This window comes from Anabrus simplex, chromosome 2, assembly GCF_040414725.1.
Source record: "Anabrus simplex isolate iqAnaSimp1 chromosome 2, ASM4041472v1, whole genome shotgun sequence".
NCBI lineage: Eukaryota > Metazoa > Arthropoda > Insecta > Orthoptera > Tettigoniidae > Anabrus > Anabrus simplex.
In genome coordinates, this window is record NC_090266.1 from 1060949683 (window position 1) to 1060976928 (window position 27246).

At 40.6% G+C, this 27246-nt stretch overlaps 1 protein-coding gene across 1 annotated transcript in view; it reads right to left on the reverse strand.

Moving 5' to 3' along the window:
* Positions 1–2208: 2208 nt before the first annotated feature.
* The window catches only part of LOC137498502 (zinc metalloproteinase nas-4-like), a 48826-nt gene continuing 23788 nt past the window's right edge, over positions 2209–27246 (reverse strand). The window contains exons 4-5 of the mRNA XM_068226083.1: positions 7509–7642; positions 2209–2304 (exon numbers count right to left, since the gene is read on the reverse strand). Coding sequence (XP_068082184.1) covers positions 2209–2304; positions 7509–7642 — 230 coding nt within the window. The remainder of the gene's footprint in view (positions 2305–7508; positions 7643–27246) is intronic.

Genomic DNA, 27246 nt, shown 5'->3' on the forward strand with positions numbered 1-27246 from the left:
TGAGTATTTTGGGGGGTTCGATTCCCATCATCCATCCTTGAACTTGTTTTCAGTGGTTTCCCGCTTCTCCTCCAGACAAATGCCGGGATGGTATCTAACTTAAGGTCACGGCCGCTCCTTTCCCTCTTCCTTCCTTCAAATAAGTTATCTCAGGTATATTACTGAATGTAGTTGTTTACACTTTCCAATTTCCCCACAAGGCCCCTGTTCATAATAACAGGTGAGGCCGACTGGGTGAGGTACTTGGCCTCCTCGCAGTTGTATCCCCGGCCCAAGGTCTCACGCTCCAGGACACCGCCAAGGCGGTAGAGATGGGATCCCTCTTTGATTCCGAGTCCTGGATGGTAAACGGATTAAGAAAGAAAGAAAGAAAGTATATACTTGTCATTTTTATACCAAGTTATATACGGTACTGCAGTTGTAACTATAGTATATTTGACTATTGCCATATAAAGTCTAAGGCAGTGCAGGGGTGCAGGTTGAGGACAAATGACCTTCACGACAATTTTGCTGATAGAGAAAATGTAACAAATGCCTCACCTGCCTGCCTTGGGTCCTGCGCTGTGCTAGTCCCTTTTTTTTTAATGTTCTTGACTGTGCCAGATAGCAGCATTTGAGCCGTGTTAACATCTACCTAAATTAGGGAATTTGTGGATTTCTGTTCCTTTTCCCTAACGCGTCACATGACGACTGTTTGAAAAGAGGAGCGGAGTATGTTCCTCTTCCCGTGGAACACACTATAGAGTCATTTAAAAGTCTTACTTGATGAAACCTAACGTTCGGTTGAATGGTCAGCATACTGCTCTCTGGTTCAGAAGGCCCTGGGTTTGGTTCCCAACTGGGCCGAGAATTTTAACTATTTTAACTGTGTACGGTTAATTCCTCTGTTTTGGGGGCTGGACGCTCAATACAACATGGAGAGTTTTCGAGGATTTGGAAACTGTAAGAATTCCACTTTCTCCTGGTGGGCATATTTTTATTACATCCCCGAAAGTATTGTTTACGGACATTCTGTAAATGCACACCCATCAGCTGTGTTTCAAAATCAGAATGAATAACTATCACATTGGATCATGTATTAGCTGAAATTCCAGGTGGGTGCCATTGTTTGGAGAGAACTCATCTTCGTTGCCATGATGCCAATTTTTGCACCACGAAAAGGAGACCGTTCCGAGACCTGATTTTCTAATCCCCACGCTGATAGTAGCTTTCATAAGTGTGTGTGTTGCTAGTGGTTTAACGTTGCTCTGACGCAGAAAGACTTTCGGCAAGTTCAAAAGCAACAAACTTCGATGAATTTGTTTAACCATACATAAGTAATCGTACCATCGATCACGGTATCCTGATGCAGATAATATCTCCCATATTGTACCTTACTGTCACACACTGATTTGAGCACTATTTTTTAAGATACTATTCACTTTGCAAAACACTAGTCTTCTTCTCTTCTGAACTCATCTAGGCCGCAGAGGTATACCGTAGACTTTTAACAAGTACCAGTAGAAGAAATCCGCACAAATTGACAAAGCTGGCGCCTGCGTAAGCGGATTTACGAGCAACAATTATAACAGTTCAACGGTACATTCACGATATCAATTATATGGCGACATATGACAGCTGGCACGTGACGAGTGGTGCTGTCTTCCCTTATACACATGCATAGAAAAATGGACACAACGAAACTTGTTCTGATGGACTGCATATCCATATGTGGCTGGAAGACGTGACCAGTTTTAAGGAAGGTAATGGATAGGAAGAGTATTGTGGCATACGAAGTTTTGTTCCTTCAACGAGGATATGCTTATGTATACGAAATACTAACTTTCGTTCTTTATTTCGTTATCCTGTGACTGTATTTATTGAATAAAATCATTTGGAAGAGAGTAAAGTTTTACATTCGGACATAATAGTATGATTGCCAACATAAACCGTGCCTGCTGCAAGCTATGCTTTGCTTCTACATACTGAACCTACTGTTGTTACGTCATCTGCACTAATCTTCGACGCTTGTAGTGTATGGTTTTGGGCTTGCCATAACTGCTTTAAAACGAGAGTCGTCAACATAAATCATTAGAATTAATGTTGTATCGCTTGTAATCGTGTTAAATAAATACATTTAGAGGTTTGAAATTCTTTATATTGTTCATGAAGAATTTGTAAACAATAAATAACGTATAGTTAAATAAATAATATAGTATACGATAGCATTCATGGAGTGTTGGGACATCTGTACATTCTTCGAACTTTGAGAAGATCGTTCTTTGTTGGTGCATCTCTTTGGCCCAGTTCAAGGTTTGGATTCATCTGCAACAAAGAAATAAGTGTTCCACGATTATACACCAAAAATTTCTATGAACGCGCTGACAATCATATGAGTGCCTTAGTAAATTCGTAAGTGGAGTTTTGGGCAGATACGTTAGATGTTAGGTCCCTTAAAAAGCGCAATGAAATTTACAAAGATTACGATCTCCCAAGGTACAACGAGTAATAAATTTAGACTTAAGTATTGATCATTTGGACCCGAATGTGTATTTCATGCAATTTTCCCCCTTTATTTATTTCTTTCTTTCCTACTTTCTTTATTTCATTATAAAAATAAACATTAGTCAACTTTGACTGAAAACAGGTTAACTTTCTTGATCATATAACACACTTCAATCCTCTTTAAGACGTTAGCCGTGTTTCCGTTATTTCATATTATTAGGGAATAATCTCTTTATTTATTTTTCACACCAGACAAATGCTGGGACTGTACCTTAATTAAGATCACGGACGCATCCTTCCCACTCCTTGCGCTTTCCTGTCCCGTCATCGCCATAAAACCTATCTGTGTCGGTGCGACGTAATGCAACTTGTAAGAAATATATATATTTGATTTGTTTGTTTGTTTGTTTGTTTGTTTGTTTATGGATAATTTTCCTACCAATCATTTCACAAAAGATGTCACACGTACCGGAACTACAGTCTATATTTTTTCCAAATATTATTTTAAATCAATACAGTTAATAAGTGTCATGATATTCCAAACTTTAAATTAGCAGATATTGATTGCTTGCTTGCTTCATAAAATACTTCACAGCGCATGTCATTGTGTAAACTAGCGATTCCCAAACTTTTCAGGCTGGCAGTCCCCATTTTATGCTACACAAATTTCACGGGCCCTTCCCCATACCATCATTGCAATTTTTCTCAGAAATTCGCATGTTGGAGAAATGTAGGAGAAATTAGTGGGTTTCAGATTGACAATAGAACAGTAATTAATTTTAACGACAGCTAGGACGTGTGGCTGAAATAAGAACGTAAAATGAAACATAAACATACTGTATAATCATACAAATAACAACAGTCTCAGTATCAGGCTACTGATTCGCATCTAATGAATGAATCCAATGAATTAGTGAATTATGAATCAATATATAAATCAATTATTTCCACGCTTTGGCAGGGTGTTTATGTCTAGGAAATCGTAGTGTGTAGCCTATGGGCCGCAAATCTAGGGGGGGACCGCAAAAGAACGAGGCACTAAACCGTTTAAACAACGTCTTATATCAAAATAATATTACTTTACCAGCCTACATTTCAACGGGAGTATACGTCTGTCTGCTCGGCAGACTGAAAAAGAAGTATGGTTACCAAACCCCATTTAAGTTCGAGGACAATTGGTTAGCAAAGTAGTCGCTGAGGCGGCAGCTTGTCTGTTGTCCGTAGTTTTGAAAAACAGGTAGACCCTACCAGATTCTAAGGATTTTGTCACTGTAGGTGCCTTTAAGCGTCCACAATTACCTTCAAACAGAAGAATTTATTCAAAATATGACCACGTTTATTGCTGCTAAAACCAGAAAATTTGGTAGTTTTAAGAGCACTCGCTCACAGCTTATCACGTAGAAGTTTCTTGGTCATATTCGGTTACTCATTTTTAGCCAGCCAGTCAACTTACACAGCTTCTAGGTGTTTGAGGACGCGGTAAGCAGTCTTACTTTATTGTGTGCTGCAGATTGTGATGTGGAGTCTGTTTCTCTTCCTATTGTGAGGAATTAGTGTGAGGAATGCTTTATACGCTTGGTGTACATAAGGGAAAAGTGAGAAAAGAAAACATCCTTCGGAAATTCTAGAGAATATTCCTAAATAAAATACATATTTTGTCCAAAAGTTATGTCCAAAGCAATTCTGACGGGTTCATCTTCAAATTCAACAGGTCATCCAATTGAAGATCCAAGATTAGGAGGACAGGTTGAGATCGCTTTCCTCGACGTAATGAACGCTACAAACTCGGGAACAGGTGTTTATGATTACGGACATACCAGCTCCCCGCAGTGAAGTAGAACCAACGAGTAAAATAAACCTACTTGATCCAGCTTTGTGATTAAATTTAACTTCCGATGATAACGACTATGTTATTAGAAACTGGCAAAAAGACCGTGATGTAAATAATGTGGGTTTTTTTTCAGAAGCAAGGTGTATTTACTCTGAGCAATCGAGGTAAAAAGCTGTTTTTCTCTGAAATGCCTAAAGAACAAGTTGATAAACGCGAGTGAAAACTATACCCAGAAAGCAAAGGTAGTTTTTCCTCTACTACTAATAATATTAATATTAAGTTACTGGTTTTGCATCCCACTAACTACATTTACGGTTTTCGGTTTACGCCGAGGTGCCGGAATTTAGTCCCGCAGGGGTTATTTTATGTGCCAGTAAATCTACTGACACGAAGCTGACATATTTGAGCACGTTGAAGTACCACCGGACTGTGCCAGGTTGGGGTCAGCCCTCTGAGCCACTCACCCCGGCTTTCCTGTACTCCTTGCAAACCATGGTGATCATTCCTTTACACAGGGATTTTGTGACTGAAAAGAAAAACACATAGCGATTAACTGAACATGAGCGTAGTAACGTTCATCGAAGGGGAAATATATTGGGCAAGATTGATTCTGCTTTGTACCAGCAGTACGTACAAGAGTGCCATACCTGGGAACAAGTTTTATGTCGAGCTGTCTCCTGGCTTTCGTGGTTTACCATTTCAAGGTGTGGGAGACAGTGAAATGTTTGGTTCAATCGAAAATGGAAACTTTATGGGACTGAATATGACGACTTCTTAAAGAGTCGTATCAACACACATGGCAATCCAGGGAGGGGGAAAACGTGTTATCGAGTTATCTGTTTACAATTTGCTTCACGTCACATCGACACAGGTAGGTTTTATGGCGACGATGAGATGTGTTCATTTCAGTGGGCTTGAGAGACTGAAATGTTATAGCAACTTCTGGCTCGGCGATGAAAGCAACGGGAAATTAAGTCAGTTCTTTCCCTAAAACGCCTCTTCAGTGATGCCTAGGCCATACTATGTCAGCTGATCGCGGAGATGTTGTGGATCCAACCAGCATTCGCGCTAAGTACTCAACATACCCATAATGAATATAGCAGAAAATGAAAAAGAATGCAACATAAATATTTAAACGGTGTAGTAAAAGGGATCAGGACAATTAAAATGAAGATAGGAACCCTGTAACTCGTAATTTTCACCCAGAGTCAACTAGGAAAAGTACGAATTCATAGTTTTGCACCCATTATACAGGGTGACTCAAAAGTCCGTTAACATTGGACGAGGCAATACTTCGCGGAATGTTGGATGTAGAGAGGTAATAACTGACGCACATAATTGGCATGACATGGGGTTTTATTGACACTAAAATGAAGTAAATGAAGCCTCACTAACAGTGCCTTTTCTGGCAACGTGAACATGCCGCGATTGCAGGCGCATCCGACGATCCCTCTCACGACAGATTCGTGTATACCGTACACGGGTCTCATGCAGCATCACCGATGCGTTCCGGCTCCATGGCTAAATGGTTAGCGTGCGGGCCTTTGGTCACAGGGGTTAGATTCCCTGCAGGGTCGGGAATTGTAACTACCATTGGTTAATTTCCCTGGCACGGGGGGCTGGGTGTGTGTCGTCTTCATCATCATTTCATCCTCATCACCACGCGCAGGTCGCCTACAGGAGTCAAATCAAAAGACCTGCACATGGCGAGCCGAACGTGTCCTCGGACACTTCCAGCACTAAAAGCCATACGTCATTTCATTCCACTGATATGTCACTATACAGCGCCATCTGATGGCGTGTTTATGCACTCCTTGGTGTCAATAAAACCTCATGTCATGTCAAGCATGTGTGGCCATATGTACCAGACGTGTTGCTATCCATCGCCATCTGTTGGTCATTTTGTGTACTTTATTTTGGTGTCAATAAAATCCCATGTCATGCCAATCATATGTGTCAATTATTACCTCCCTACTTCCCATACTCCGTGAAATATTGCCTCGTCAAATGTTAACGGACTTTTGCGTTACCCTATATATCAGGTGGTAGTCTTTGTGGTCCTTACTCTTTGAATCCGTTTTTTTTTTTTTTTTTTTACTTTCGAGCGATGATTAGAGTGAGAGAAGTATTGCATTTGTACAAAAATTCGACATCCAGTTTTTGACGAATCATGAGGTGTTACGACTACTAAAATCTACCTTCGTATTGTAATAGTTAGCGCTATTAGCTGCCGTCCTCGGGGGCCTGGATTCGATTCCTGGTACGTGGTTAAATATGTGCATGAAATTTGAGGTGTGTCTCAAAAGGGCTGAAGACACGAATTTACATGAGCACTATATACCGAAAAAGTGGGTTTCGCAACGTAACTGATTTATGGCGTCGTGGGGGATCACTTCGGGGCATTTGGTCTGCAGACCTCGTCTAAGTGACATTGAGTTTCTCGAATCAGAATGAAATTTACGAGTTAGAGATATTATTCCTCTCCTCATTTCAATGGTCTCGTTCCCCTTTATCATTGTCTGTGATTATTGAACGGCATATTTCCTACACCCTGGACATAGATAGCATAAAAGGCGCGTTAAGTGGAAAAGTATGAAATTAGAACCACTTGAGAGGGAAAAGCCAAGGTTTGTTTTCAGTTTAGGCTACAGCAGCTCCATCACCCTCTAGACACCTTCACGATAGCCCGCTTCAGATTTTCTGAGAGGCAATCTGTCTTCAGTACATTTCAAAGAAGATGAAGCACTATTATCAACCAGTCTGAAAGAAACTTCAAAATCGTAATTGTATTAAATTAAGAAAATACAGTGATGAACATTGTCCGGCTACTTCGCTGCGTGTTTAGCGTACTGGACTTCGGTTCAGAGAGGCCCGGGTTCGAATTCCGCATAAGCGGAGGATTTTATATGCATAGGCCTATATTAATTCGTCTGGCTCGAGGAGTGGATGTTTGTGTTCGGCTTAATATACTTTTCTTCATCTACGTACAACAAACTGCATTACTAACCACTACAGAAACATGCAATAGTGAATACTTCACTACACGTGGTTGAAGTCAAGAAGGGCGTAAAACTGGACCAAGTCTAGATCAAGAACCGCCCCCAATAAATTTGATAAATAAGGCCAGGAAGAAGAAGAAGATCACTGATGATCATTAGTAGAAAATAACTAATGTAATAGACTCTTTACTTACCTTAGAAACGATTGTAGGCTTTCCATTCTTCGTAAAGGCGTTTTTAGGATAGTGCATTATGCTCTTGTAGCCGTAAGGGACTCCAAAAGTTGATACTTTATCTTCTGGTGCCTTGTAGAAATCAGGCCAGTGATCTTTAGAAACGATTTAAAAACATGTATTAATACATAATTATACACTGATGGAAGTAAAGATTTGAAATCGTGGGTGGCATTGACATGCAATTTAATTTCACATATTAACTGTTAATACTGGGCAAGTACAAAAATATTTGGAGGAATTTCAGTGTTACTGTAGTAGAGAGTACACTTTTCCATGTACCCTAATAATAATAATAATAATAATAATAATAATAATAATAATAATAATAATAATAATAATAATAATAATAATAATAATAATAATAATAAAATACCGAGCTCGATAGCTGCAGTCGCTTAAGTGCGGCCAGTATCCAGCATTCGAGAGATAGTGGGTTCGAACCCCACTGTCGGCAGCCCTGAAGATGGTTTTCCGTGGTTTCCCATTTTCACACCAGGAAAATGCTGGGGCTGTACCTTAATTAAGGCCACGACCGCTTCCTTCCCATTCCTATCCCTTTCCTCTCCCATCGTCGTCATAAGACCAATCTGTGTCGGTGCGATGTAAAGCCAATAGCAAAAAAATAATAATAATAGTAATAATAATAATAATAATAATAATAATAATAATAATAATAATAATAATAATAATAATACCTGTGTGGGGATTTACCGGTTACCTCCATCGGGCGCATGAGGAGTGAGTACGCAAACTGGAAATAGCCTACCAAACATCCCGCACAATCTACAACAAAAAATGCCTTTCCTAAAACACCAAGATACGTCACTATGAAACAGTTCTGAAGCCAGTAGTTCTATATGCAGCCGAAACCCTGTCCCTAAATGCCAACAAAGGTATCCTTGAAGAACTGGAGAAAAGAGAACGCAAAATTGTGAGAGGAATCTTGGGATCAAAGTACAGACATGGAATCCATCAAAAGAGATCCAACAAGGAAGTCTACAGCAAAATAGAGAAAATTACCGACACAATCAGAAAAAAGACGGGCACGATTTTACGGTCATCTGAAAAGAATTGACGGAAGAAAGTTAACTAAAGAAATATTTCACTTTTATTATTCAAACCCCAAAACCACAATTCCCTGGTTTAGAAATACCAAAGAAGACCTGCAAATGCTACATATCTCAGCTGAAGACGCCCTTAACAGAGATCTCTTCCGCAAGAAAATATTGACGAACGGGCTAAACCGAGACGAGCAACCGAAGAGAAGACACGGTGCTCCTTGGACAGAGGAGCGTAAGCAGGCCCACTCACAAAGAATGAGGGAAATTTGGGCTCTAAAGAAGGCCAAGTTCAGTGTCAAATGCAACAAGACTTAACGTGGTCCTTGATGGCCCCAGCGAATTATATAATAATAATAATAATAATAATAATAATAATAATAATAATAATAATAATAATAATAATAATAATAATAATAATAATAATAATAATAATAATATGACCTCAGTTACCGTATCCAAACATTTTAATTTTAAGGTATTTGTGCTGCCTACGGGACAATTGTGATGCTCTCTTTTAATCTACCATGTAGCAGAGAAATGCATCTTTTTCTTTGGTGCTCTATGGCTATGTTTTAATTAATTTTGTCGAATGGACACCAAATGTGTCACCAGAGATCTTTTACATGCCGACATCGTACGACACGGAGTGTCGAATGGACGTTTGTGCGCCCTTCAGAACTCGCACTACCTTTGCCGGGTTCGAAGCGACGAAGTTAAAATCCGGAGGCAAACACTCTACCACTAATCCACAGAGGGTGTTTGTAGAACATCGTGTAGACTGATTTCGTCTGTAAGTTGAAAAGGCTTTGTGATCATTCTGTCCACATCCATTGTAACTCGTCTTCTAATTTCTAGGATACATGTACAGTAGATAAGATTGTCCTGTTGAAACACTGTCCCTGGGTGTCGCGTAGAAAGCCTGAGCTCTAACAGAATTCTGGATTACCATCAGGGATCCAAAGATGTCTCTTCCTACTGAGACACCAGGTGAATGCTTCTGTGTCTTTCAACAATGACGGTCAAGTGCCCCGCACACTAGATATTCACCACAATTAACGCGATTTCCATGTAGTAATTAAAAGAAAAAATGCATCGCAATTGGCCATTACAAGGAATGATATCAAAACAAGAAATTTCACAATGACAAAAAGAATAAAAAAGAAGTACGTAACAACAAGAAACAAAAAAGGAACACTTGACAATCAAAATGACGTACGAGTGGATTACATTATAATGAAAAGCAATCGAAAAGAAATTAATTCTAAATTTGGGAAAAATAACAAAAAATATCCCCCACATCTAGCCTAACATAATTACAACGTAGACTCTTAGAAATTCAACCAAAATTTACGTAATATTCCATTACAAGTAGCGTACCATAATAATAGTTACAACGCAATCTATATATTATAAAATAACTTGTCCTGACTGATTGACTGACTGACTGACTGACTGACTGACTGACTGACTGATTCATCATCGCCGAGCCAAAACTACTGGACATAAAGAAATGATATTTTGAGGATACATTTATATTACAATGTAGGTGCTCGCTAAGGGAGGATTTTTGGATATTCCGTAGCTAAGGGGGTGAAAAGGGGGGTGAATTTTTGAAATGAGTGTATCTATATCTCAAAACTTTAAAAGTTTACAGATCTAAAATTTGGAATTTAGAATCTCCTCTAAAAATTAAGAAACACGTTTTTTTCAGAAAATCCCAATAGGAGGGGTGAAAAAGGGTGAAAACCGGGTTGAATGCCTTTAATGAGGATACTTATATTTCAGAAACTGAAGACATTACAGACCTGAAAATTTGTATTTGGGATCTCCTTTAAAAATAAAGAATCACGTATTTTTTGTTTTTGGAAAATCCAATTAATGGGGGGGGGGTGAAAAGGGGAGTGAATTTTTAATGAGTGTATCTATATCTCAAAACTTTAAATGTTGAGGGATGTAAATATTGGTATTTAGAATCTCATTTTAAAAAAAGGAACACAAATTTTTTGTTTTCGGAAAAAACTAATAGGAGGGGTGAAAAGGGTGAAAAAGGAGTTGAATGCCTTCAATCAGGACACTTATGTCTCAGAAACTGAAGATATTAAAGACCTGAAAATTTGTATTTGGGATCCCTTATAAAAATAAAGAAACGCATATTTTTTTGTTTTGGAAAATTCAGTTAATGGGGATGAAAAGGGGGTGACTTTTTAAAACGAGTGTATCTATATCTCAAAACTTTTAAAAGTTTATATATGTAAAAACTGGTGTTTAGAATTTCCTTTAAAAATAAAGAAACACATTTTTTGTTTTCGGAAAGTCCCAATAGGAGAGATGAAAAAGGGTGAAGAAACGGTTGAATGCTTTTGATGAAGATACTTATATCTCAGAAATTGAAGATACTACACACCTGAAAATTGGTATTTGAGATCTCATTTAAAAACAAGGAAACACGATTTTTTTGGAAAATCCAATTAATGGGGGTTAAACGGGAGTGACAAATTGGGGTGAATTTTGAGAGAGATTATACCTACAGTGTATCTCAGAAACGTAAAATGTTACAGACTTAAAAATTGGTATTTGGAATCTCCTGTAAAAGTAAAGAAACATAGGTGATTTGTTTTTGGAAACTCCACTTAAGGGGAACTAAAAAGTGGGTGAAATTTTAAAATGAGCATTTCTACAGTATATCTAAAAAACGTAACATGTTACAGAAGTGAAAAATGGTATTTTTAAATCTCTAATACAAATAAAGAAACATGTATATTTTGTTTTCGGAAAAACCACTTGGTAAAGGTGAATGAAAGAGGGCTTGAATTCTTTTAATTAGGATACTGATATCTCAAAAACGGAAGATGTTACAGACGTGAAATTTGGTATATGAAATCTCCTTTAAAAATAAAGAAATAAGTAGATTTTTTTCGGAAATCCACTTAAAAGGGGGAGGGAAATACAAAAATTAGTTGAAATATTTGTATGAAGATACTATTATCTCAAAAACTAAAGATTTTGCAGACGTGGACATTGGTATTTGGAATCTGCTTTAAAAGTAAAGAAACACGTATTCTCGGAAAATCCAATTGAAGGGGGGGGGGGGGGGGGTGAAAGAATTGAAAACTGAATTGAATTAATTGTATGTGGATTGGTACATCTAATAAAAACTAAAGTTGTTACAGACGTGAAAATTGGTATTTGTATCTCCTTTAAAAACAAAGAAAAACGCGTTTTTAGGGGGAAATTATCTAGGGATGCGGGGGTGTAAAGGAGTTGAATTCCTTTTATGAGGATACATATCTGTAAAACTGAAGATGTTAGAGTCGTGATAATCGGTATTTAGAAGATACTTTACTAATAAAGAAACGCGTATTTTTTGCCGGAAAATTCACTTCGGTGGGGGGGGGGCGGGGGAGTATGAAAGGAAGTGAAAAAGTGAATTATTTTTATGCGGATACCCATATCTTAAAACTGAATGTAACAGGCAATATTGGTATTTGGAATCTCCTTTACTCATAAGGAAACACGCCTTCTTTATTCTTGAGCGGGGGGGGGGGGGAAGTAAATCAACTTAACGGCGGTGGGGTGAAAAAGGGGTTGAGACCATTTGATTTTACTGTTCATAATGTACTTATTCTGATCATAAACCGATCGTTTTTAATCTTTCCTGGGTTCGTTTTCAAGAGCCATCTCTTCCTTTGGAGAACTTAAAGTAAGATTACAGTAGATTCTCCTAGCATATAAATAAAAATGTAAACAGATTTGAAATAAACGATAGGAATGATATTGACCGTGCAATTATTCACATCTATAATAAGGTCAATAATCCAGGGAAGTATATCATTCGCATTGCCATAAATCCCGCGCATTTGCCTACGGGTGACAATGGTGCTGGTCACATTGTCAGCAATGACAATGGCAGCAGATGTTATTTACCGCCAAGTAGCGGTCTTGCATCTTGCTGTGGGATCTAGAACATCATTAATAATAATAATAATAATAATAATAATAATAATAATAATAATAATAATGTCCTGGACCTTCGTCAAAGTGTGCGACCACGCTGGAAACGGGTCCTGGCCGGGTAATGATTACGAATGCAGTACAGCCGCGAGTTCAGTACCACCAAGGCACCCAAGACGACACCATGCCGGATCTCCTCAACGATTTGATTCATATTAAAAATGCTTACAGGAAAAGATGGCAAAGATTTAGGGACCCAACTGACCGGATGGAATACCTGAACCTAGCTCGGCAAGTACGAAATCGGTTGCTGGAAAGAAATATTGAAAAATGGGAGGATCTTTGCCGTAATCTCTCAGAAAACAAGTCAGATCGCGAATTTCGGTGGATTATATATAAAGCGTTAAGCATTCAATTATAAATTTCAGTATAATACCGTAGCGAAGCACGGGTTTCTTGCTAGTCGCACATAAATTCACACACAACTGAAATATTTGCAGTGTCTTACCACTAGAACGTACAGTAAACTGTAAGTTTACAGTGACTTACTATTAGCGTAACAATGTAAATACAGAACCATCACAAAAATTAGTGGTCAGAGACAAGCGAGATTCTTCAAACCGAGCGAGTGGCCGGGTGGTTTGGGGCACGTAACTGACAGCTAGTAGTCAGATAGTGGGTTCGAATCCCACTGTCGGCAGTCCTGAAGATGAGTTTTCGTTGTTTCCCATTTTCACACCTTAATTAAGGACAATGCTACTTCCTTCCCACTCCTAGCCCTTTCCTGTTGCATCGTAGCCGTATGACTTATCTGTGTCGGCGCGACGTAAAGCAAATACTTAGAAAAAATAGACGAGTGACTAACGCGGTTTGTCCAAGCACCACGGCACGTTTCAAGTGAAGCCACCGATTATTTTGTGTTTTATAATATTGTTGAAAGAGGCAATCCAACTGTAATGATTGTCCTTCCATCAATGGTGCGAGATCACACATGATGGCCCATAATTAAGGAAATCACAGAAGTGGGGAAATCGATAACCTGTCTCACAAAGATCACATTAGTATGATTTCGCTAGTCGATGGCATTGCGGCTTACTATCCGATGTCAAAACGTCACTTGGAACAGAAATTAGAGCATTGCTTCTCAAACAACAGTCGTTATTCAAGGTGTAAGACTTAAGCGTCGTATCTGAACTTGTGTACGGTCCCCAAATCAATCAATCAATCAATCAATCAATCAATCAATCAATCAATCAATCAATCAATCAATCAATCAATCAATCAATCAATCAATCAATCAATCAATCGATCGATCGATCAATCAATCAATCAATCAAACAAACAAACAATCAATCAATCAATCAATCAATCACTACTGACCTGCATTTAGTGCAGTCGCCCAGGTGGCGGATTCCCTATCTATTGTTTTCATAGCCTTTTCTTAATGATTTTAAAGAAGTTGGAATTTTATTGAACATCACCCTTGGTAAGTTATTCCAGTCCCTAACTCCCCTTCCTATGAACGAATATTTGCCCCATTTTGTCCTCTTGAATTCCAAATTTATCTTCATAGTGTGATCTTTCGTAAGTTTAAAAACACCACTCAAACTTATTCGTCTACTAATGTCGTTCCACGCCATCTCTACACTGACAGCTCGGCACATACCGCTTAGTCGAGCAGCTCGTCTCCTTTCTCCCAAGTCTTCCCAGCCCAAAATTTGCAACATTCTTGTAACGCCACTCTTTTGTCGGAAATCACCCGGAACAAATCGAGCTGCTTTTCTTTGGATTTTTTCCATTTCTTGAATCAAGGAATCCTGGTGAGGGTCCCATACACTGGAACCATATCCTAGTTGGGGTCTTACCAGAGACTATATGCCCTCTCCTTTACATCTTTATTACAACCCCCAAACACCCTCATAACCAAGGGCAGAGATCTGTACCCTTTATTTACAATCCCATTTATGTGATTACTCCAATGAAGATCTTTCCCTATATTAACACCTACCTGTAGGTACTTACAATGATTCCCATAAGGAACTTTCACCCCATCAGCGCAGTAATTAAAACTGAGAGGACTTTTCCTATTTGTGAAACTCACAACCTGACTTTTAACCCTGTTTATCATCATACAATTGCGTTGGACACGTTTATTGATTAAACCAGGGTAGTGGTCAACAACTTACATTAAAGATGTCAGGAAACTTGTGGTTGAGAGCACAGTAAAACAATAACAGCATTAATCCAATTATCTCTCGCCCCTTAGCGTACAATTAGCTAATAACTACGATAATGAATTCGAATTTACAGTGCCTGAAGACCGATGAGTACACTATGTCGAAATGCCTAATTTCTACAGTCTGGAATATTCAGAACATTGAAACTAAATATGCTCCCCGCAACTTTCCAATTGGTTACCATTACAGGAGATTCAGAATCTTTCACGGGTACTGACAGCGCACTGGAAAGGAAAGCAACGGAAAAGGCAATAGCAGGTTCATTCAGGATATGTAGTAAACTGGTAAAATGTTCGGTGTTAGCTACATACATATAATATTTTATCTAATAGATCAAACGCAGAAGACATTAAAATCGGTGATCTATCGTTTCCCGCAGTGAGTGCACCTGGTACAAGTAGGACGATTTTTTGTTCAATTTGCTTGATGTCGCATCGACACAGATAGGCCTTATGGCAACGATGGGATAGGAAAGGTCTAGGAGTTGGAAGGAAGTGGCCGTGGCCTTCATACCGTACAGACCAAGCAAATGCCTGGTGTGAAAATGGGAAACCACAGAAAACTATCTTCGGGGCTATCGACAGTGGGGTTCGAACCCACTACCTCCCGAATGCAAACTCACAGCTGAGCGACCCTAACCACACGTCTAACTCGCTCGCTAAAATGTAGGATGATCACAATTCTTCGAGAAACATTCTTCAATTAGCCTACTTTAGAAACAGCCCTACAATGGAGTTTTGAACGAGCCAGTTTGCCTGGGGAGTAGGTATTCACAAATTAAATCGAATGATTTACGAATCTTACCGCCGAGAACAAGAAATGGTTTGCTTAGAAGCCACAACTTACAGTTTTGTCTGGTTTGTTTAACATAATATTTTCAACTTTTCAGTCCTCAACCACATGAAGGTCCGGCTCCATGGCTAAATGGTTAGCGTACTGGCCTTTGGTCACAGGGGTCCCGGGTTCGATTCCCGGCAGGATCGGGGATTTTAACCATCATTCGTTACTTTCCTTGGCACGGGGGCTGGGTGTACGTGTTGTCTTCATCATCATTTCATACTCATCACGACGCGCAGGTCGCCTACGGGTGTTACTCAAAAGACCTGCACCTGGTGAGCCGAACCCGTCCTTGGATCTCCCGGCACTAAAAGCCATATGCCATTTCATTTCATTTTACCACACGAAAAATATTCAGATTGATTTTGGAGGAGTTGGATCGTCTAGGGAATTTACAAGAAATTCAACTTAAAGTTGTAAAAGTATGAGGGAGATAAATAGTAAAACATTTACAAATAGATATCTGTAATAAGCCGCCTCTGTGGTGTAGTGGTTAGTGTGATTGGCTGCCACCCCCGGAGGCTCGTGTTCGATTCCCGGCTCTGCAACGAAATTTGAAAAGTGGTACGAGGGCTGGAACGGGGTCAACTCAGCCTCGGGAGGTCAACTGAGTAGAGGTAGGTTCGATTCCCACCTCAGCAATCCTGGAGGTGGTTTTCCGTGGTTTCCCACTTCTCCTCCAGGCAAATGCTGGGATGGTTCCTAACTTAAGGCCACGGCCGCTTCCTTCCCTCTCCCTTGTCTATCCCTTCCAATCTTCCCATCCCCCCGTAGGGCCCCTGTTCAACATAGCAGGTGAGACCGCCTGGGCGTGGTACTGGTCATCTTCCCCAGTTGTATCCCCGACCAAGCGTCTGAAGCTCCAGGACACTGCCTTTGAGGCGGTAGAGGTGGGATCCCCCACTTAGTCTGAGGGAAAAACTGATCCTGGAGGGCAAGCAGACTAAGAAGGAGAAGAAGAAGAAGATATCTGGAATAGCAAAATATACCGCGTGATAAAACAGGTTGAAGCAGCCGAGAGAGTTGTCGAAGTACAAGAAGTTTCGAACAGAAAAATATAGTCTAAGATGAACTCCTGGGTCAGAGCTAGCCTGGCAACTTCGGGAACGACATTATTGATATTTTATTTGATTTAATTCTACAAAATGCTTTATATCCCTAAACAATTCAGAACTGACAATCAGTGAAGTGATAGTCTGTGCACACGGCGAAGTATATGGCTCCTTGGCTAAACAGTAAAATTAGCGCTCTTCGATTCAGATGGCCCGGGTTCGATTCCCGGCGGTGTTCGAATTTTTTACCTTAAATGGTTAAATCTCTTGGCTCAGGGACTGGGTGTGTGTGCTTTGGAGAACATCCCTGCAACTCACACCCCCTATAAAACAATATACTCCACCACAATATCACGCAGTTTCTTATACACGATAGATGGCGCCCACCCTTGTCGGAGGGTCTTCTTTATAAGGGCTGCACCCGGCTAGAAATAGCCGCAAGAAATTATTATTATTATTATTATTATTATTATTATTATTATTATTATTATTATTATTATTATTATTATTATTATTACACAGCGAAGTTAGACACTGGACACTGAATGTGGTTTACAAAACCTGTCCCAACTGTCACCCACTAAATGAAAGCTTTTGTAAACAATAATCGTTTTCCAGTGCCTAACTTCGCTGTGTTAATGTTATTTGCTTTACGTCCCACTAACTACTTTTACGGTCTTCGGAGACGCCGAGATGCCGGAATTTAGTCCCGCAGGAGTTCTTTTACGTGCCAGTAAATTTACCGACACGGGACTGTCGTATTTGAGCACCTTCAAGTACCACCGGACTGACTTCGCTGTATGCACAAACGATTATGACTTTATTGAATGTCAGTTCTGAACTGTCTAGGAATGTCGAGCATTTTGGAAAGATAAGTGAAATAAATTGTCAATTATGCATTTTTCTTCACCAAGTGAGGTTCAGCTCGCCTCTGTGGTGTAGTGGTTAGTGTGATTAGCTGCCACCCCCGGAGGCCCTGGTTCGATTCCCGGCTTTGCCACGAAATTTGAAAAGTGGTACGAGGGCTGGAACGGGGTCCACTCAGCCTCGGGAAGTCAACTGAGTATAGGGGGGTGCGATTCCCATCTCAGCCATCCTGGAAGTAGTTTTCCGTGGTTTTCCACTTCTCCTCCAAATACCTGGATTGTACCTAACTTAAGGCCACGGCCGCTTCCTTCCCTCTTCCTTTTCTATCCCTTTCAATCTTCCCATCCCCGCAAGGCCCCTGTTCAGCATAGCAGGTGAGGCCGCGTGGGTCAGGTACTGGTCATCCTCCCCAGTTGTATCACCCGATCCAGAGTCTGAAGCTCCAGGACACTGCCCTTGAGGCGGTAGAGGTGTGGCCCCTCACTGTGTCCAAGGGAAAACCCGACTCTGGAGGGTAAACAGATAAAGAAGAAAAGAATAAGAAAAAGAAGAAGTGAGGTTCAAGTAAACGTATGTCGCTGTGGCATTCCGTGGCTAACTTGACTTAAGGTAGCGAAGCCTTATACGTGTTCTATGTCCGAGTGGTAGCCGCTGGAGCAGGTATGGAATGAATAAAAAAAGTATTGCATATTATCTATTAACTAATTGTAATATCACTGGCCCTCGTGCGAATTTGAAACGCATGACAAGTCTATAATGGAAAATAGGCTGCCTGTTGTTGGGCTTATGATTACAACTGAGCAATCATATAATTCAGTTGTCCTTGGATTTGTGTACTAATTCGCAAGACCGGCAGGCTCTTAACTTTATTCATCAAAGTCGTATTTTATCTAGGCAAACTGTCCTCATTATTATTAACCGACCCACTATTCGGTATACATTGTGATTCAAAAGAAACAGAAAATAGCAACACCTTGAAATGAATGTAGCCTCCTAGTTACATTAAGAAACACATGCTCTATCATGGAAGGTTTCCGTGGTTAGAACGAGTTGACTATCGTGTGCCAGTCGACTTTAATCCTATACAGCTGGGTGTCTTTAATAATTTTTAATATCTGTTTTTTGTCCCACTAACAACTTTTACAGATTTTAGAGAAGCCGAGGTGCCGGAATGTTGTCCCAAAGGAGTTATTTTACGTGCTAGTAAATCTACCGACACGAGGATGACGTATTTGAGCATCTTCAAATACCACCGGTCTGAGCCAGTATTGAACAAGCCAAGTTGGGATCAGGAGGCCAGCGCCTCAACCGTCTAAGCCATTCAGCCCGGCATGTGGAATTTAAGGCGGCTGAATGTCGTGCGGCGACTTCCAAGCTACTGGAACTCCAGCTGAGAACATGTGATGGAAAATTATTTGGAACTCATGAATGTGGATACTGGTCACCCTGGTGATGATCAACAGTCTCCGGTGCAGTTATGAGGAACGTAAGATTAGGAAATAAAATGCCAACAATAAAATTTCAAGCCCATAGCGACTAGATACTATCGGGTATTTCGACAATACTCGTCACGCGGCACGTAGTCCGTCAAAACATTCGGCCATGACATCGACACAGCCCCTGCCGTGCTGAGTGGCTCAGACGTTTGAAGCGATGGCCTTCTGATCCCAACTTGGCAGGTTCAATCCTGGCTCAGTTCGATGGTATTTGAAGGTGCTCAAATATGTCAGCCTCGTGTCGGTAGATTTACTGGCACGTGAAAAAACTCCTGTGGGACTAAATTTCGGCATCTCGGCGTCTCCGAAAACCGTAAACGTAGTTACTGCGACGTAAAGCTAATAACATTATTAACATTGTCGACACAGCCCCGTTCGAATTGATCTTTTAAAATTCAACGATGTATACATATTACCAATGTAATATTACAAACCTGTCCGTCTCTGTGGTGTAGTGGTTAGTGTGATTAGCTGCCACCCCCGGAGGCCCGGGCTCGATTCCCGGCTCTCCCACGAAATTTGAAAAGTGGTACGGGGGCTGGAACGGGTTCCACTCAGCCTCGGGAAGTCAACTGAGTAGAGGTGGGTTCGATTCCCATCTCAGCCATCCTGGAAGTGGTTTTTCGTGGTTTCCCACTTCTCCTCCAGGCAAATGCCGGAATGGCACCTAACTTAACGCCACGGCTGCTTCCTTCCCTCTTCCTTGTCTATCCCTTCCAATCTTCCCATCCCTCAGCAAAGCCCCTGTTCAGCATAGCAGGTGAGGCCACCCGGGTGAGGTACTGGTCATTCTCCCCATTTGTATCCCCCGACCCAAATTCTCCCGCTCCAGGACACTGCCCTTGAGGCGGTAGAGGTGGGATCCCTCGCTGAGTCCGAGGGAAACACCAACCCTGGAGGGTAAGAAGAAAGAAAGAATACTACAAATCTTCTTCTTATTATTATTCCTTCGCTTTTCCCACATCTGTGGGGTCACGGGTGCGAACTGTGTCGCAAAAGTGGATTTGGCCATGTTTTACGGCCGGATAGCCTTCCTGCAGTCAATTCTATATGAAGGGATGGAATTACTATTGCGTGTTTCTGTGGTGGTTGGTAGCGTAGTGTGTTGTCTGAATATGAAGAGGAAAGTGTTAGGACACAAACACCCAGTCCCTGGGCCAGAAGAATTAATCAGACGCGATTAAAATCCCCGACACGATCGAGAATCGAACCGGCGCACTCTGAACCGAAAGCCTCAACCTTGACCATTCAGCCCATGAGTCGGACACCAGTGTAATATTACACAATGATATTAATAATCAGGTGAATCACATCCTTCAATATTCGTAAAGATTGTCATGTAACATCTTACTACAAGGCCAGTGGTTGAAACTCAGGGATAAAAGATCATTCTCAGCTGCTTGCTTACTGCTGAGAATTTTAAAAAGCAATGCTCCCTTATACTAGGCCAAGTCCTTTGTTCATATGAGTCAAGTGCATGATCGGGACAACAGATTTACAGCTAAAACCCCTCAGGTTCCACAGCATCGTGCGGTAAAGTGCAGTAAGTCGTGTATTGTCACTGCCTCTCAGTTATACAACGACCTTATGAAATACAGCAAAGTGGTATCAACATTCAGAACAATTTCTTAAATACCGCTACCTTTCCAAATTACCAAATTAATTAAATATTTGGAAATATAATAATCTCCTAGATATTTCACATGTTTAGTAGCAGGTGAGGACGACTGGGCGAGGTAGTGGTTCTCGTCCCCAGTTGTGTCCCCCGACCCAAAGTCTCACGCTCCAAGTCACTGCCCTTCAGGCGGTAGAGGTGGGATACCTCGCTGATTCCGAGAAAAAAAAACCCCTGGAGGGTAAACAGATTAAGAAAGAAAGAAAGAAAGAATGCTACTGGAGTTCCTTCTTCAAGGTGTTGGATTATCTGATGAAAGAAGATTGGGACTTAACCCTGACAATTACACCATACGATTTTCTGACGTGTTGTGCAAATGAATGCCATCTAGTCCTCATAAGGAGGGGAGAGTTATCCCCTCCACCACCTCTATTCCTTGTTCATTGCGTCTGGTAACTTCAATGTAACTTTGTCCAACTCGTTGGCTGAACGGCCAGCGTACTGGCCTACGGTTCAGAGGGTCCCGCGTTCGATTCCCGGCCGGGTCGGGGATTTTAACCTTAATTAGTTAATTCCTACGGCACGGGGGCTGGGTGTATGTGTTGTCATCATCATTTCATCCTCATCACGACGCGCAGGTCGCCTACGGGAGTTAAATAGAAAGACCTGCACCTGGCGAGCCGAACCCGTACTGGGATATCCCGGCACTAAAAGCCATACGACATTTCACGTCTTCGAGACGTGTGGTGTAACTAAAGCGATATTCATAGACGTGTTACTGTCAGGGTTAAGCGCACAGATGTCGTTACTGGAAGTTCTCCAGAGCCATCTAGTGAACAGAAAGTGAGCTCTTGGAAGAAATTTGTCAGTCTTAAGATTGTATTGGTATTTTTTGGCATGAGTTGGCATTCATGCCACCCAATCTATTCTTTCTCCTCACTCTTTGTTCTAGTATGATTCGCCCGTTAAAGTTCTCCGCACCTAGTGTCTTGTTCCGCGGAGAGTAATTTGCGCAGCGTATATGAGAGGAGTTCCCCACTGTGTGAGGGCCCGGAGGAGGTGAGGAAGTTTTATTACGGAGTTGTAAAGTAAGCAGAATATCAATCACATAACCATTTGTGAAGTTTCCTCAGGAAGATTTCTACGTCCCCTTTAGTGTGTAATCGTTAGGTGCTTGCTTTTCAGTTCTTCACGTAGAATTTTCTTAGCAACTTCAACGTATGTTAACCCTCCATTTCCTTCTTCGCACTTTCAAATTCCCACTGATGGGACATTGTAAAATGTGAGGAAGCACGAGTCCGCTACCTTCGTTATGCTTTCTCAAATTTAAATTTTGAACCTTCTAAATTTAATGTTTTCCATTTTGCGTTTCCCTTTTACTTACTTAGCGACGGTTCTACCACCTACGGGTAAAGTAGCGCATAACTTGGCCTCCGCATAAAAGGATATCTCCGTTCGACCACTCCCAGGTAGCGCAATCGGCAACATAAATCGTAGTTACCCGGCGCCTAATTTATCGGCCACTTTGAGGGCCCGATAAGACGTTATCTGTATTTCTGGTGGCATACAGCTTAAATTAGCTTTGTATATTGATAAAAAACATGGTACCGTAACAGTGATCGATATTGTATTGCAGAATTTTGAACATTGTCCCCCTCTGTGGTGTAATGGTCAGTGTGATTAGCTGCCACCCCCGGAGGCCCAGGTTCAATTTCCGGCTCTGCCACGAAAATTGAAAAGTGGTACGAGGGCTGGAACGGAGTCCACTCAACCTCGGGAGGTCAGATGAGTAGAGGTGGGTTCGATTCGCACCTCAACCATCCTGGAAGCGGTTTTCCGTGGTTTCCCACTTCTCCTCCAGGCAAATGCCGGGATGGTACCTAACTTAAGGCCACGGCCGCTTCCTTCCCTCTTCCTTGTCTATCCCTTCCAATCTTCCCATCCCCCCGCAAGGCCTCTGTTCAGCATAGCAGGTGAGGCCGCCTGGAAGAGGTACTGGTCATTTTCCCCAGTTGTATCCCACGACCCAATGTCTGAAGCTCCAGTACACTGCCCGTGAGGCGGTAGAGGTGGGATCCCTTGCTGAGTCCGAGGGAAGAAACCGACCCTTGAGTGTAAACAGATAAAGAAGTGGAAGAAGAAGAAGAAAAGAAGAAGTTTGAACATTAATGCTTCTCTTGAGTTGCAACGGTCACGCCAGCCTCTCGCATCGACAGCGTCGAAGACATATTTTATACGTCAAGCTTTCACGAAGAAACTCTACAAGGATATAAAATCAAAACCTATTTTGATATCATCTCAAATGGGCTTTAATTTCCTAATTTTCAGTTTTCAGATTTCAGACACCAGGTATAAGTTAGTATATGTATCTCTATTATCCCAAGCGTTCTCGTAGCGTAATAGGAGATAAGCGGGTTGGAGTCGTCATTATGCCGAATATTTTTTTATTTTCATTATTAGTGTTGCATTCACCTGTACGCCTCTTTGCATACGTTCTTTTGTTAATAATATATTTCATTGAAATGTTTAATTACAATATTATGTTTACTAGGAAAATGTTTTATATGTGTGCTACTTATAGAAAGTGATGTTATGATTAATTCCAATCATCATTATAGTAGTAAAGCATACAGGACTGTCGCTCAGGTAGTAGCTTCCCTATCAGTTGTTTACATAGTCTTCTCGTAAATGATTTCAAAGAAATCGAAAAAATTCCATTCCCAAATTCCTTTTCCTCTGAATGGATATTTACCCCGATTAGTTATTTACATTTACAGTATCTTCCAACTTTTTCTTCATAAAGTTAAACATTAGAATAAAATGCATTATCAATAATTTTTATCAATAAATGGAACCATGTGGAACTAAACGAGGTCACAGGGCTAGTTGCAAATAGAGGATCGTGGGGATACTTAAATCAGTTCACAGAATCCTGCAGGTAGAATACTCAAAGACAATAAGTCCATGAGGAAGATGTGCGTGTGTATATACGTATATGGAAGCGCGTAAAGGAGAGTTAATAACAACGGCAGGGAACGAAAATACATTTTTAAATGTAAATTAGAAAGACGGAGAGAATCTGCGTATCTTCTATTACGGAACGAGCGACTTGACCAATCTACTACGAGAATACTTTCCAAAACACTGTCTTACATGACAGGTTATAACTGGCGTAAGAAAATGCAATCTCGAGATTTTAATCCCAATTACGTATTGATTTTGAAGCTCATGGATTAACCTCACAAAAGCTTGACATAAATCGTCCTCCATAACTCTTAAGGCGAGATAAATAGATATGTTTACCTAATGCCTGGATATTCACGAAACTTTGTGGGAATGTCACCCACATAAAAGTAGAGATATCATGAACATTTCTTTCATCTAAAATTAATAGTTTCTCAAAATATTTTTCTGAAAATTTAATTCCTTTTTCTCATGAAATTTAATTAAAATGTTAATGTAAATTCGTAATTAGGTAGATAATACTTCTCTTATAATCACTACTTATCAATTTTCCTGTACATAATTTATATAAGGAGATATATCGTACTAAAGTTTGTGTAATTTTTATGTTCTAAAATTTTGCACTTAAAAGTCCCTACTACTTGAAAAATTCTGCAATCAAAAATTCCAGCAGGTTTCTAGCTATGATACATATACCATACAAATTTTGTTACATTTAGCAGAATATTATGGGAGAAAAATGTGATTTAAATGTAAAATTACAGTTGGAAAACAAAGCGTTATTACAGTGAAAAATTGTTTGCATTCAGCGGAATAACTTCGTGACAAGAATAAAGAAACTCAGTCCTTTCAATTTCAGTCATAAAAAATTTCACCAAAATGACCAAAATATCGATTTTTATCTCCGGAGTGTCGCCTTATTATGCTTGTTGGTGATAATCAGCAAGATGCAATCACAGGAAAACAAGACAATCCAAATAAGCTTCATACATCTAACGATAGATGGCACGTCACTCGAAAGCGAGAAGTCGCTGAAAATCAGTATATCAGTGTCTAGCTCCGGGTAGCTACCTAGCGCTTGCGCCGAAGTGGTTGCACGCAAGCCAAAGTTCCAAATGATTTAATCCCCAGGTAGTTTACATCCCGGGTAGCTATCAGCCAGTTTACCAGCAGATGGTCGAACCGGCCCTTAGTCATAATAGTATGGACTAGAAACTAAGTGTCAACTTGCCGTCGAAATTATCTAAGTATTACGATGTCCGGCAGTATGAATACTGAGTTCGACTCGTCGCGTGCAGCATGACAAGCGAGCCAGCTGTGAAAATGCTAACTGAATTGCTACGCTTTTTTTTTTTCGGGGGGGGCCCCCGAAGCTCGCTCCCCCCGCGTGACCAACGACGCAATCTACATGGCCTCCTATTAAACTATTAAACTTTGAGGATTTCCGGCTCTTGGACTCCCTTGCCCTTTCTTTTGCCTATGGTAAATTTTATCTTGGCCTTGTTCCTTTCCTTAATTTTGTGGCCATATTGCCGGGGCCTTCCGTTCCGTTTGCGATCTCCTGATCCTCTTTGTATACTCCCTTCTCCCGTTAGTAACGAGTGTACCTAACTGTTATGCGCTATCTTGTAGGTGGTGTAAGTGTAAGTGAAACATGTCAAATGGACTACTGGGTTCAGACCCTTTTTGCTCATGCATTGTAAGCTACGGCTTCTTAAGTGTATAGTTCTTACAATATCAAGAAGTGTGACATATTGGCGGGCCTAAAACATGAACTATGTAGTTTTGTAAACATTTAGAATGTCCTGCTCCCTAGGGGAACATGGTTCTGAATCCCGAAATCTTGTAAAGGGGATTGAGCCTGGCACTCATATTTTGTGTAATTCATCCTACCTCCATTAATGTCATTTTGATACATGAGGCCTTGGCTTCACCTTTCTCTGTTTATTATATTGGTTTTGATATTTCTATGTATTTATTATGTGGAAAAGAAAGAAAATAGAAAAAGTAAAATATATAAAAAAAAATTACCGATGTTTTGGGTATCCTGTTGTCCGCCCATTCAACCCTCACGCTTGTGGAGAAATTGCTGAATGGCATGGACACAATCTTGGAGAAGGAGTACAAGATGACAATAAATAAATCCAAAACAAAAGTAATGGAGTGCAGTCGAACTCAGGTGATGCAGGAATTATGAGATTAGGAAATGAAGTCTTAGAGGAAGTGGATGAATATTATTACTTGGGCAGTAGAATACCTAACGACGGTAGAAGTAAACAGGACATAAAGTGCAGACTAGCACAAGCAATGAAGGTCTTTCTTAAGAAAATAAATTTGCTCACTTCGAACATTGATATGGGAATTAGAAAAATGTTTTTGAAGACCTTCGTCTGGAGCACGACATTGTATGGAAGTGAATCATGGACGATAACTAGCTCAGAAAGAAAGGGGATAGAAGCTTTTGAAATGTGGTGCTACAGAAGAATGCAGAAGGTGAGATGGGTAGATAGAATCACTAGTGAAGAGATACTGAGGAAGGAGAACGATTTGGCGAAATTTGACCAGAAGAAGAGATGGAATGATAGGACAGATCTTAAGACAACAACGACCTGTTCAGTTAGTTTTTGAAGGAACTGTAGGTGGCAAGAATGGTACGGGTAGACCAAGGTAAGAATATGACAGGCAGGTTGGAGTAGATGTAGGATGTAGTAGGTACGTAGAAACGAAAAGATTAGCACAGCCTTGAGCAAACCCCTTGATGTTATTCGATAGACGTAGGCTACGTGCCGACACATGGTTCCACCCTCTCCCTACCTCATCATCACCCCACGTCCAGATGCGCAGCTCACCCATGGAAGTCAAACAGAAGGAACTCCACCGGGCGAGACGAAGATGTCCTTGGACACTCGCAGCACTAAAAGCCATACGATAAATAAAATACTAACCCGTCTGTTCCTATTATAATGGAAACTAAAATATTATGTAGTATGAAATTTTAGTCATCTGTACAGAAAACATGTATGCTATCAATATAATATTTTATTAGCATAAACGAGGGACCTGCAGGATTCATGTTCAGAAAAACACAATTTGTCATGTTGTGGACAGCCTATGTAACAACGACACGCGTGCAGCGATATTCTGATGCCTTAACTGATCCGCCCACCACTGACCGATACCTTCGATAAAACACGCTCCCTTTAAAACTGAAGTAACACATTACTAATTTTGAAATACATAATTTATTATTTTACTACAGAATGACCCTTACCATTAAGTTTATGACGTCTCAATTAATCATTCTACCTAGCTTCATCGAAATCGGTCTATCCGCGGGTGTCAAACCTCGCGCGACGCGAGCGAAGTGCCGGTGATGTTCACGCGGGCGCCAGTCTCTTCCCCTCAGTCGACACGTTGTTGACTCAGGGCTGTGCATTCCTGCTGATGACAGCCTCCAGTTACATGCTTTTTATTCTATAAGTAATGGTTGAAACGTGACATATGGATGGACACAATAATTTGTTAAAGTGTATTTGTGAACTTCTCTATCAATACGGTTGCTTGAAGAGATGCTACTTTTATCTTAGCCTATTTTCTCTTGCTTGAGTTTATGAAA